We start from the raw sequence: 14,082 nt of genomic DNA, 5'->3' as shown, positions 1-14,082 counted from the left end.
GTGACATGTTTTTCTTTCAAAATCAGATTTTTATGTCAAATAATACCAGATTTATAAAGAAGTTAACATTACTTTGTAAAACTTCAAATTCAAACGGTAATAAAGGGCACACAATGGAAAGGCACAAACCAACAAAGTGGACATCACTGACTCAAGTTTGTAAAACACCGACTTAGAAATAACTAGTCTCCTGCAGAACAAAATGGGGTGACTTCTTAGATCCAGACACTACCCAATACCTATGTCTTTATAGTGTTACCTTAATTTTGTGGCAGTCATTTAGAATTAATGGTACTTATAAAGGAACTTGTCTATATATTTTCAGTACCTCACAAAAGCCTTGAAAATGTAATTCCTTTATTCTTAGTTCCCAAGTTTCTATCACACATTCTTTTATTTCCTTATTCTTCAAAATTTTATCAAGCCTATTTTTGACCAGAGTGGTTGCGAATCTCAAATAAATTAACATATTCATTGTTTTCCTCCAAAGGACTCCCTGGGTAGAAGAGCTGGGAACATTGACCTACCTGATGCATGTTCTCGTAGACCTACATCAAAGGCAAGCTTATCTGTCTGGGATCTTGATGTCGTCAAACATGTTAGATACTGTGAAACAAGAGAAGATGCTAATGAAGTGACAATCTTCCACTGGGACTCAGGACCTCACCACTAGCTAGCTTCCAGTTGTCAATTTTCACACACAAATGAGAGAAGGGCTCATTTACCTTGCTCACTGGAAAGCTTACTGGTATAATGCTTTTAGAAAAGACGCTACAATATATTGAAAACCTTGAACATATTCCTCGCTGAAGACCTAGTAACTTAACTGACAGGACTGTATGTTAAAGGAATAAGCTTGAAATTCTAAGAATGGTTTTAGAAAACTTTTAAATGGGAAGCAATACAAATGATTGAGAATAACAGAAAGAGCACTGATACTTTTATTTGATGAAATATGTGACTCGAGAGGGTATCCACCAAGAGTGTGCATTAACTTGGAACACAGTTTATGATACATTATGTTAAAATGTAATATATAAAAGAGTGTATTTGGATAGCTAGGAGTTATGTAAGAATTCAGATGCCTAGCAAACAGACTGGAAGGAATTATACCAAAATGGTAACAGTACTTCTCTTTAGATAGTGGGGCTAATCCCCATTTCTAATTTTTCAAGTTTTCTGTTTTTAATATTTCTCAAGTAAGATTTTTAAAAATTATAAAAACACTAATGGATATAAAAATTAGAAGTAATTTTTAAAATCCAGGCAAATCGTTAAGTTGCCAAAGTCCCAACAATGGACAACTCTGGTGGTGGTGGTTATGTGCCGTGGAGTTGGTTCCAACTCACAGCGACCCTGTACAGGGTTTCTGAGGCTATAAGTCTTTATGGGAGCAGAATCTTTCTCCCACAGAACAGCTGGTAGTTTCAAACTGGTAACCCTGAGGTTAACAGCCCAATTTGTAACCATTATACTACCAGCGCTCCTTATGGACAACTCTACTTGCCCTTGAATGTTAAGTAAATTTGCCCTCACTTTGAAATGAGTGAACAAACCTCTAATAGAAAATAAGTCTTCACAAATGCCTTCACCTGCCACACATGCAGCTTTTTACTCATTCAAAAGACAGCCTTTTCTGACAATAATAAACAACAACAAAATCCACTTCCGTTGAATTGCTTCTGACTCCTAGTGATCCCAAAGAACAGAGTAGAACTGTCCCATGGTGTTTTTAAGGCTGTAAATCTTCAAGAAAACCGATTGCCTCATCTTTCTCCCTTAGAGAGACTGGTGGGTTTAAACCTTTTGGTTAGCAGTTTAATTTCTTAACCCACTGCACCACCGTGGTTCCTTTTTTGCACGAAACCAAACCCACTGCCATTGACTCCACTCTGACTCATAGCACCCTTATATAAGGCTTCCGAGACTATACATCTTTACGGAGGCAGACAGTCTCTTCTTTTTCCCAGAAAGCAGCTGGTGGGTTTGAACTGCCAACCTTGTGGATAGCAGCCCATCACCTATACATTCTTAAAGATAATTAAAATCAGATTTCATTTGTAACCCAGCGACTGCTGATGGTGGTGGTTATGTGCCGTGGAGTCAGTTCCAACACATAGCGACCCTGTACAGGGTTTCTGAGGCTGTCAATCTTTATGGGAGCAGGAAGTAAACCACTACACTACCAAAGAAACCCATGATGACTCCATGACTTCCGTGAAGTGCTCTGACCCCTTACTGGCAGGTTCAAGGTGGGTAATAAACATCAGACTGGGCTGGGAAGCAGACATGTATGTGGCCATAGGTCTCCTAAGCCACACTAGGAAAGCGGCTTAAATTGTATGAAGTCAGATCTCACAGGTTTTATTCTCAGAAATCTAGCTATCTTTGTGACAAGTGAGAGTTTATATAATTGTGAGTGGAGGCTTATGTTTAGTTGTGTGTGTTTTTTGTTTTTTTGGTGTGCGCGTATGGGGTGGGGATGGAAGTAGGGGGGAATCTATTGACAAATAATTCTACCAGGATGTCAGCCTTAGTTTTCAAAGCCATGAGACATATATATGTGAAGATTTTGTTTATCCTTTTTACTTAGAAAAAGAGAGGCATTAGGATATTATTTACCTTATTGGTAAACATCAGATTCCAAAACAAACGATTACCTCTCAATTCTAGAGACTGTCAGGGTAGAAGTATCCTTATTCCTAAATGCTCCCAACTTCTAGTATGACAACATTCCAACCTTTTGCCATGAAACACTTGTCACAGATACGTGTTCAGGCTGAAAAGGTCATTTCTTACCATAGCTGAGGGGGAAAAAGCTGCAATAAATAAATTATTTAAAAGGCAGCCGCACCCGCTGTCAGTGTGAAGAGTTCAGTCTTGGAGATGAACTTTGCAGCATGCTGCAGGTACAAATATGCAAAACAAAGTCTTGAAATAATGCCAAGTTTTTGTCCTTAGAATTGGAGAAGCCATTTCTTCCTTATACTGATAACAAGTGAGGCTTCACCTAGGAGCTGTGAAGGAACATTATGGGATGGCTGCTGTGATACAAGGCCGCTAAGAGTCGGAACCAACTCTGTGGCACTTAACAACAACATGCTTCACGGAGATGATAGTTGAAGTGCAATTGAGTAGGTTCTAACCCATAGCGACCCTGTATAGGGTTTCTGAAGAGCAGTTGGTGAGATTGAACCGCTGACCTTGCGGTTCAAACCGACTTTGCAGTCCAGTGCATTAACCCACAGTGCCACACCAGGAGTCCAGTCTTACCACTGAGATAAGATTCCACATGTTCTCAGCAAAAGATCTGCACTCTATTTTACACATTACATTTATCTTTAAATGGTGTAATTTTTCAAGCAGACCATTGACTATTCTGGTTAACTCTGGTTCTAAATTCCGGATTAGTAATAGCTGATCAGCTTTCTGTGTCTGCCTTGCACCTTGGATTCCTCCTGCCAACATAAATCCAGACCCATGACTGTTTAGTTGATTCTGACTCATAACCCCCTTGTAGGACAGGGTAGAACTGTACCCTAGGGTTTCAAAGGCTGCAATCTTTACAGAAGTAGGCTGCCACATCTTTCTCCCATGGAGTAGCTGGTGAGTTTTAACTAATGTTACTTAGGTTAGCAGCCAAGTGTTTAACCACTGTCTCAAATTCTGCCAGGACTGACAGCAATGAATATCATGGCATTTCTTTTAGCTGAGTACAAGAGAAGGTATATTACCAAGATCTCATTTGATCAATGTTCCTTCTACGCTGGTTACATCTGTGTTGTTGCTGTGACGTGCTGTTGAGTTGATTCCGACTCATAGAGACCCTGTATTGGATTTCCTAGGAGTGGCTGGTGAAGTTAGAACCACCGACTTCGCAGTTCAAAGTGACCTTGTGGTCCAGTGTTTATCCTACAGCGCCACACTTGTTTACTGTAGGAACTGGTAATGCTGTTTATTTGGTTACTGATCAGTTCAGCATCTAGCACATCTAGATAACTGTGTTGGGTTTAGTGAGGGGGGGAAAAATGGTACTATCCTTTCATTCACTGAGTGGGTGGGTTTAAGTCACTACAAATATATAGTTGCAAACTGAGGTAGGCAATAGAAGCAAACATTAAGACAGTAATTTTTCTTACTCAAATTGACTGTTAACTTGAAATTGTTGGCTTCCAGTCCTCCCCTACTCCATTCATCCTTCCCTCCTATCTCCATAGGTTCACACAAACATCCAGGACATGCTTACCATTCCACTGAACGAGTGCCGCAGGAGGATTGCGTGGCCATACAGCAGGGTCCTGTGACCGCCCCCTTGTGCTGCCTGTGAGGAATGAGGAGAGAACTATCAGCAAGCAAGCTCCCATTATGGCCTGAGAGCAAAGCAAATTCTAGTCGACATACTAAAAGAAGATCTATTGCAAAGCTCACAAGAAACTCATTCCAGAAGCATGTAGCTGGCCTGTAGGTGAAAGGAGACTTATGACCACAACCATGCAGCATCTTTCGGAGATGGTATGTGGGCCAACGTCTTCTTAGAAATGGCCCCTGCCCAGGGCCAGCAGATACCCAGAACTACTGTATCAGAGAGCATGGAAACATGACAGACACTGCTTACCTTCCTTTGAAACTTCTCAGAAGCATTCAGAGTGAGAAAGAGAAACAAATGTGATGTAACAATAACCTAGCAACAGAAAGGCAGTATGGCAGGCAGGCGTACGGCTACAGTTAGCGCCTTGTAGGTCTTTTCCCTCCAAGGCAATGTCACTGTGCCTTCTGACCATCAATGGGTCCAGTGTACACAAATCCCACCAGCAGAAGATGACTCGGAAATCCAGGTTTTTGAGAGGGTAACAGATAGGCAGAAACCCATCAGTAAGTCTGGATCATCTGTGTCTTATCAAGCAGTCCCACTATTTCTGGCTCAGTGGCAGCCCAAACAGTAGGAAAGGGAAGCATGAGAGGAAGAGACTGCTCAACATAAAACTATCCTTGTCCTTTTCTTCCCCCTTTAAGCAGATTCACACATTGCTGCAGTAAACCGAATAGAACAACAAACAAAAAACTCTTAGTTATAAACCAGGGGACAGCAGGGGAAACAAATTTACTTAGAATGGTAAACCTTTTAGCATGCCTCTTCTCATCATGTTAACCTGTCCTCACAGGCAAATATTTTCCTTCTATATGTCAAAGGCATCTCTTCTGCAGCCCATCATCTCATCCAGAACTATATAGCCATCAGCCAGGGGAATTTGTTTGAAGTCTTCCTCCTCCCCTGTGGCAGCCCTCTGATGAGACAGTGAACAATGAAGAGGAGGGGGAGCCGGGTGGAGTGGAAGAAGGTACAAGTCTAGACAAACAGTCCTTGAGTAATTTTATTTCAACTCTAAGTGGATTAACAGAATCACTTCTGTCAAAGAGATGGTTTTGCATGCCATAAAATGAGCCTAAAGAAAAGAGATAAATGTAGCAGTATCATGTTCAAAAAACGCTGATGACTATATATAAATGTGGCTGTTCTTTTTCCATAGATCTAGAGAAAAAAAGCTGATGACTATATATAAATGTGGCTGTTCTTTTTCCATAGATCTAGAGATATTTAGTGGCCCTCCAGACTTGAACACCATATAGGAATTTTAATGCTCTTCACAATATTTCCACGTTCCTTGAGATTGTTTACATAAACTTTAGTTTCTGTATTTACAAATATCTTCCAACAGTTTACGTTACAATTCGTCATGCTCAGATTTCACATCTTGTCAGTCTAACTGAAAATTGTCCTATAGGCTTGCATCATAACAAGTCTACTCTATAACTAACAACTGCTGATGCTACCATTGTCTATTAACAAACAACAGGAAAAATATTGGCATCCTTGTAGGACACTAGAATCTACACTGGACTGCTAACCACAAGGTTCATGATTCAAATGCAACAACCACTCTTTGGAAACCGTACCCAGGGTCGCTATGAGTCAGAACTGACTCTATGGCACTTATCAACAGCAACAGGATAAACACTGGACTGCAAACCACAAGGTTGGCTATTTGAGCCCACCAGCCACTTCATGGGAGAAAGATGAGACTGTATTCTCACAAAAATTTACAGCCTCGGAAACCCTATACAGTCGCTATGAGTTGCAAATGACTTGACAGTACTTAACATCCCTTACCCAAATAATTTTGCGGTCTTTGAGTTACAACACATCAAAACAGCAGTTTTGGCATCCTTAAGGGACTAAAACGATGTTACATTTAAATGTTGAGTTTAGGGAACAAGACGATATCGAAAGAAAGTGGATGGGGTAAGGTTCCCCAATCACATTCTTGGAGGTCAGCCCTTGGCTAGCCTGAAAAAATGAGCAGGCACATTGTTGTGATGGTAAACAATTCTTTGGCACCACCTTCTTATCATTTTTCTCACCAATGCAGTTTTCAATTTTCTTAAAACTTCATCCTAATAAACTTCCATCATCATCTGATGTCCTTGAAAAATATCTCTAAAGATGATCCCTTTGGAGTTCCCCAAAATAGGTGCCATAACATGAGCTGACCTCTTGGCTTTGAATGTAAACTGGCCTAGCAGATCTCCTTAGAAGTCACTAGTTTGACCTTTTTGTATTTTTTTTAAGGCACCCAACTGAGACTAAGACAAGTGCAATACTGAGAGAACTTACCTACAGCCATTCATTGACCACAGAGATATGCTTAAACAGATGCTGTTTGGAATAAACGTGTGTGAATGAACTAGCATGTTCATAATAATACCTTTTCACTTACCCTCAGAGTTCCTCCCAAACAAAATAGATTGAACTACTGACCAAATTATATTTCCTACTCTTAACCACGGACCACACCTTGCTCTAATCCTTTGCTCCTATCACCTGTGTGAGCAATCTGAAGAACTGAAGAGTACAAAGTTGGTCCCAAAGAGTGGCACTGTGTCACTTACGCTGCTCTCATCCTCTGGCCCTCTGGGAAACATTTCCCTGCCCCATCCCTCAAGTCCCTTAGTGGTAATGCCAACAGGAAAGAGTTTTGTCAACACCCACCCTATATGACACCTCCCGGACTTCATGCCCTCCCAGTAATCTTCTATTCTTAAGATAAATAGACCCCAGGAAGGCTCTGAATTGAACCTACATAAGGAGCTTTGGTAGTGTAGTGGTTACAAATTGGGCTGCTAACCTCAGGGTCAGCAGTTCAAAACTACCAGCTGTTCCACAGGAGAAAGATGAGGCTTTCTGCTCCCATAAAGATTTACAGCCTTGGAAGCCCTGTACAGGGTCGCTGTGAGTCAGAACCGATTCCACGGCACATAACAACAACAAGAAGCTACCAGAGCTGCAGAGGTTCCAGCTTCCTTCCTGGGAGAGGATTGAGTCACTTTCTGGATGTGGATATGTGTGCTGTAGTTTTGCCCTTTCTTTCAGATCCTACTTCTAATCCATTTGTTGACTATCAAATAAAGAGGTGTTTTCTCACAAAACAATATTTACAGTATGTCATGGAGCGTGACTCCTTAACATCTCCCAGGAGGCTTGCATTTCATTTGATCTAGGTGACAACTACTTACAAAGATACCTTATAAGCAAAAAAAAAACCCAAACAAAATAATACCTCCGGTAGAAATACACACAAGCAAATAATACTAGTCTACTTAGTTAGAAAGCATAAAGCAAGACTCCACTTAAAACTGCTATAAAATAATGCATTTTTAGGAAAGTACTTAAATAAATGAAACCTTCAAAATGTATCCCCTAAACCTTATTTTACAACATAAAATTTGTTAGCAAATGAGAATACTGACATTTGCAAGTGCTTATTGTTAAAAATTTAACTTGCAGATTTAGTGCAGTGTTAAGCAAAAGCCTAATAGGATATTTTGGAGATCAACAAAATTATTATAAAATACTCTGGAAAAAAAACAACCAACAAAACATTTTCTTTTGAAAAGAGACCAAGTTTTAGTAAGTGCTATGATGCAAAAATCAATGAATTCACTCGGGTACTGGTTCAAAAAGAAGAATGTAGTACAATGCAGAGTCCATAAAGAGATCCAGCTATTTCTGTAGTATCTGAAAAGGCATAGTTTTAATACAGTAGGGGAAAGACAGGAATATTAAGCAAATGTCTGTTATTTTTACATAGGAATCAGAAAAGCATTCAGTTAGATCCACAAGAAAAACAGAAGATAGATTCTGGATGGATAACAGAGTTAAATATTTCATTTTAAAATTAAATTCTAGAACTAGCATGTAATAAAACAGTCCCTATTCCTTTACAGATCTAATTACTTATCCATGCTTTGAAGCAACAGACACACTCAAAGGAAATAAAAGATTATGATTATACCAAGATTACTGAACTTCAGAACAATGGAAACACCAACATCTAACAGACTGTAGAAATACTTTTTTTTATTTAATACTGTAACAGAAGTGTTAATATAGTATTGAAATATAGTTAAAAAAAAATACACCAAGAATAAAAGAAACAGGCAAAGGATATGAATAAATGATTTATATCAGATGTAAATTTAATATCAGGAATAAATTTTAAATACATGGAAAAAAGTTCCTTTTCTAGTATTGAAAGGAATGACAACTAAAACAACTTTGATTTATTATTTTTTATCAACTAAAATTCAAATATGACGGAAAACGTTAACCCTGCTAGACTTGCTGTTTAGCTGGTACATTCATGTATAAAGTTAGGGATGCCACATTTGAGAATCCATATGGTAATATATTGTAAGAGCCATAATAAAAAATCTACAATCTTTGCTGTAGTCATTCTACTCCTGGGAATAATTCAAGAGAAAGCAAAACAAAGCAGGCAGACAGCTGTAATAAGAGCATTATAACAGGTGAAACAAACCAAAACAAAGATCAGGAAAGAACCTAAATACCCGAAAGAGCAACATTGTCTAGTAAATTCTGGGGCTTTTTCAGGAAGCTCTATCCTTCAGCCATGGGAGATGACAATGACTGAGGCTCCGTGGAAACACAAAAGAATGTAATTAGATGTCGCTGTGGCAAAAGCGGACAGTAAAATGTCTATATTTTATATGTGTAACGATGGAGCTCTGGTAGCGTAGTGGTTACGAATCGGGCTGCGAACCTTAAGGTCAGCGGTTCGAAACTACCAGCCGCTCTGCGGGAGAAAGATGAGGCTTTCTACTCCCGTAAGGATTTACACACCCTCGGAAACCCTGTACAGGGTCGCTATGGGTCGGAACCGACTCGACAGCATATAACAACAACAACAACAATGATGACAAGGAAATCTATAAAAGTAAAGTGCACTACTTGATTGACTGTGTAACCTGAGGGTAGTTTTCCTTTCTTGCCGTATTCTTCTTTCACACAATTACTACATCATCTTAATAAAAATGCACAAGGAGCACTATACTGCATGAGTGCAAACAAATGAAGTGCTGCTATCAAAAACTTTGCCTGTTCAGTTGGTCATGAGTGTGATAGACTTGCCAGGAATTCTTAGTAAATGATTCCACCTGCCTTAAAGGTACTCCTTGCCCATGAGGTTCAGACAGTCGATACCTATACCCCTGTGTTAGAGGGAAACCAGACAGAGTCCATTTTCTGAACCCCTCACAGCTCCCCAGGGTCAGCTCCAGGCTCTTTAGGAAAAATCTCCGGTCATAGGGATTCACTTCTACATGGATCCAAAACCCCATGGCTTCTCTGATTGCCCCTGTAGGCCCCTCGCTTTGGAGTCTGCTCTTATACCTGGAGACCTGAGTTCTAAACTAATCCATGCCTCTCAAGGCTGCCTCACCCAGCCATCAGATTTGAGGTCCATCTTTCCCAACTGCCAGAGACTAGCAGATCACCCCCTCAGGCCCAAATCCCAAGAGTCAGCTCAGGCATCCCCCTGAGCTTTGACCAAAACCTTGATGGGGCACTTTCCAAACAGGTTCTGGTAAGAGTAACAGTGTTTCTTGTTTAATGACATAACCTTGATGGAGTGTTATGGAATGTAGCATGTGAATACCAGGGGTGGGAAGGGCAAATGCACAGGTCGGATTGACTTCTGATTTGGAACCAGAGCCAGAGGATGAGAAAACAAGAATTCCATAAGCAGACTGCTGTCCTGAAATGTCATTGAACAGATTCCGATTCATAGCAACCCTGTTTAGGGTTTCTGAGGAGCAGCTGGTGGGTTTGAACTGCCAACTTTATGAATTGTAGTCCATGCTCATCCTACAGTGCCACATCAGGAGTCCCGTATCTTATGTTGTTAAGTGTCATCATGTCGGTTCCAACCCATAGCGACCCTGTATAGGGTTTCCGAGGAGCAGCTCGTGAGCTTGAATTGCCGACCTCATGGCTCAAACACTTTGCAGTCCAGCACATTAGCCCACAGTGCCACACCAGGACTCCCCGGTGTCCTGTGTTGTCATGCAAATCCCCTTGCTATATGGGAAAGCTGGAAGAATCCAATGTAAGACAGTTCAGTTGCTTCATTACACCTTTTCCGGATCTGGTATTTCACTCTTCAGTCAGGTAATTGCCAAAGCCTGCTTTTCCTGATCTGAACAAAGAGACCTTACATTCTACAGCTCCCAACTTTGGGATGTAAAAATACTACACAAACCTACAGTGCCATTCTTTTGTCTTGATCATCATGTTGCTGTTAAGTGCCACTGAGTTGATTCCAAATCATAGGGTTTCCTAATGGATTTGAACCATTGACATTTTGGTTAGTGGTCCAATGCTTATCCTACAGCACCACACCAGACTCTGTGATCATAATGATTAATATATTCATTGATTTTGAACACAAGCACTGTCAGCTATAGAAAGTCACAACTTTATGACTACACCTCACGAAGAAGTGCCTCTTCTAAGAAATCTTTCAAGCATATCTGGGGCACCTCAAAGGGGACAATGCAATCCCTTGAGATAAATGCACTTGAAAGGAGGTCATGTTCTTGGTATTTTTTATAGGCATTTGGGTTATCCTTAAAAACCCAAATCAGGAAATAGACTTTTAATGAAGTTCAGAGAAGAACACTAAGGTGTGCTGTCCTACAGACCTACATCATCAAGTTTGATGGTCAATGCAGTGTCTCCATGTAACCTTCACAAAAAGACAGGTCCAAATGTCAGACACAGCTAGGTGCAGCAGGATACCACCTCCCTGCTCCCCAAGAAAAAGTGGCTGAATCTGGTTGACAGAAAGATCTACAGATTTCCTGCTCTATCTGCTGTTGTGTTCTCAAAGCAAACTCAGCCGGATGACTGTGACTCCAGGGAGCCCCAGTCTATACTCTACAGTGCTGCCATCACCCCCATTGTCCCCATCTCCTCATACCACAGGGCAGAAAAAAAGGAAAGCTCCGAGAGCGATGTGAAACATAGTATTCTCCAAACTTTGCCATCAAACAAACCAACAACAAACCTACTGCCACCCAGTCGATAGTGCTGGATAGTCTAGGGTTCCAAGGCTGGACATCTTTATGGGAGCTGAAGTCTCATCTTTCTATCATGGAGCAGCTGATGGGCTTCAGGTGCTGGCTTTGTAGAGCTCGGAGCCTGATGCTTACTAAACAACCTATCCCTTACCATTTACCATTGAGTGTTAAACTCATCATTCCCAGGATTTATAACTTACTGAATCCAGTCAGCCATCCATCTCAGAAGCACCTAGAGTTATTTTTCCTGAGAGAGGTGGCCCTGGCTATCTCCTTTCTGTTCATAGCACTAATTTCACAGCCACACGGAAACATGACAAAAGGGTGAAAGACAAGAGCTGAACTTCAGACACTTTAAATTCTGGATCCTGAGAATCTTTGTAGGAAGAACTTGCATTGCACCAACAGTGAGGTACAGCAGACCAGGGCTGCCAACATCTGACTTGCAGAAACTCATGCCTGCCCTTTAATGTTCTGTAAACTTGTCCTCACTTTGAAATCACTAAACCAGACTCTATTGGAAAATACACTGTTCACCATAATCATCTTCACTGGATGCTTGCACAACTTTTAAATCATTGTAAAGGCTTCTAAACATTTCTTTTTCTTGTATTATAGGCTAAATGAGAATCCTATGTACCTGTTCTGACTTACCTAGAAATTTGATTTAAAGACACATTCAGGAACAGATTTCATTCATGACCGGGGGACTGTATTCTGTTCCAGAAAAAGAATTGCCAGGCTTCTGTCATACAGAAATTTGCCCCAGAGGGTAAGTAAATCTGAGCTGGGGACTACAGAGGAGATGTTTTGCTGAGCATGAGTTCTTTCTTACTGTCGCTTAGAGCCATATGAAGCAAGAATCCCCAGAGGGGCAGGCTTAAACTTTGAGTGCATGGCTGAAGAGAGCTGAGGAACCTCTGGTCTTGCATGAAAAAAAAAAAAAAGAGCCTGACCTATGATTATCTATTTAAACATGTGCAACTATCTTTCCTATCATCCAAAAAGGTTGAGGAACAAGTTGAAATGATTCTTTGAGGTTTCCACTAGTCCTGATTTTGCAAATACTAATTCTGACACAGGATGCTAAGCATTCTCAAGGGAGGGAAAAGAGTTGGCTTTTGGGATATCTCCAAACTAGTCATGGGGTGATCCTGAACAAATTTCTTGTTTGGGAGCCACAAATACCACAGAGCATGCAATAAGCAAAAAACAAAACAAAAAGGAAGCTATAACATGTCTTATTACGGTGTGGTTTAACACATCAAATAGACAGGATATACTAGTTTCAGCATATCACTGTGGCTGTTGTTAGGGCCATAGAGTCAGCTGTTCCGACTTGTAGCAATCTTGTAAAGGGTTTCCAAGGAGTGGCTGTTGGCTTTCAACTGCCTTCCTTGTGGTCTGTCAGCTTGCTGTACTGTGATGGCTTATATGTGATGCTGCAAGTAACGTCAGCAGTATTTTAAATACCAGCAGGGTCACCCATAAGGAGCTCTGGTAGCATAGTGGTTATGAATTGGGCTGCTAATCTTGTGGTCAGCTGTTCAAAACTACCAGCTGTTCCACGGGAGAAAGATGAGGCTTTCTGCTCCTGCAAAGATTTACAGCCTCGGAAACCCTATACAGGGTCGCTCGGAAACCCTATACAGGGTCGCTATGGGTCAGAACCAACTCCATGGCACATAACAACAACAAGGGTCCTTCATGGTAGACAGGTTTCAGTGAGCTTCCAGATTAAGAGACTAGAAGGAGAGGTGGACTACTTTTGAATGCTTAGCCACTGAAAACTTTACGAATAGCAGTGGAACACACTCAACACCTGAACAGTGAAGACTGAAACATTATAAATAGCACCAGAATATTGTCAGAGTGCCAGAAGATGAGACCTTCAGGTTGGAAGGCACTCAAAATATGACTGGGAAAGAGCTACCTCCTCAAAGTAGAGTTGATCATGAATGATGTGAATGGAGTAAGCTTACGGGACCTTCATTTGCTGATAGAATACTACACAAAATAAGGAGAAACAGCCGCAAATATTCATTAATAATTACAACATGAAATGTAGTTATTATGAATCTATGAAAATTGAAAGTTGTCGAGAATAAAATAGAACACATAAAGATTGAGATCCTAGGTATTAGTGAGCTGAAATGAACTGATATTGGCCATTTTGAATCTGATAATCACATGGTTTACTATACTGGGAATGATAAACTGAGGTGAAATGGCATCACATTCATTAATGAAAACAATATTTCAAGATCTTGAGAAGTACACTGCTGATTGTGATATTAGTGAGCTGAAATTAACTGATATTGGCCATTTTGAATCTGATAATCACATGGTTTACTATACTGGGAATGATAAACTGAGGTGAAATGGCATCACATTCATTAATGAAAACAATATCTCAAGATCTTGAGAAGTACACTGCTGATTGTGATAGACACCTACAAGGAAGACCAATTAATACCACTATTAATCAATATACATGCCCACCCCTAAATCCACTGCTGATTAAATACAAGAATTCTACAAATGTTTTCAGTCTGAAATAGGTCAAACATGAATTCAAGATGTATTAACCATTACTGGTGAAGGGAATGTGAAGTCTGGAATGAAAAAGAAAGGCCCAGTCATTCA

General features: G+C 40.5%; 1 protein-coding gene across 1 annotated transcript in view; it reads right to left on the bottom strand.

The window, feature by feature from the left end:
* The window catches only part of RYR3 (ryanodine receptor 3), a 775,913-nt gene that overhangs the window by 441,379 nt on the left and 320,452 nt on the right, over window positions 1-14,082 (bottom strand). Inside the window, exons 4-5 of the mRNA XM_006831810.1 lie at window positions 4,247-4,321; window positions 528-606 (exon numbers count right to left, since the gene is read on the bottom strand). Of these exons, the coding sequence (XP_006831873.1) occupies window positions 528-606; window positions 4,247-4,321 (154 nt within the window). The remainder of the gene's footprint in view (window positions 1-527; window positions 607-4,246; window positions 4,322-14,082) is intronic.

The sequence above is a fragment of the Chrysochloris asiatica genome, unplaced genomic scaffold (genome assembly GCF_000296735.1).
Source record: "Chrysochloris asiatica unplaced genomic scaffold, ChrAsi1.0 scaffold00004, whole genome shotgun sequence".
Classification (NCBI taxonomy): domain Eukaryota; kingdom Metazoa; phylum Chordata; class Mammalia; order Afrosoricida; family Chrysochloridae; genus Chrysochloris; species Chrysochloris asiatica.
This window is presented reverse-complemented; position numbering and strand designations above follow the sequence as displayed.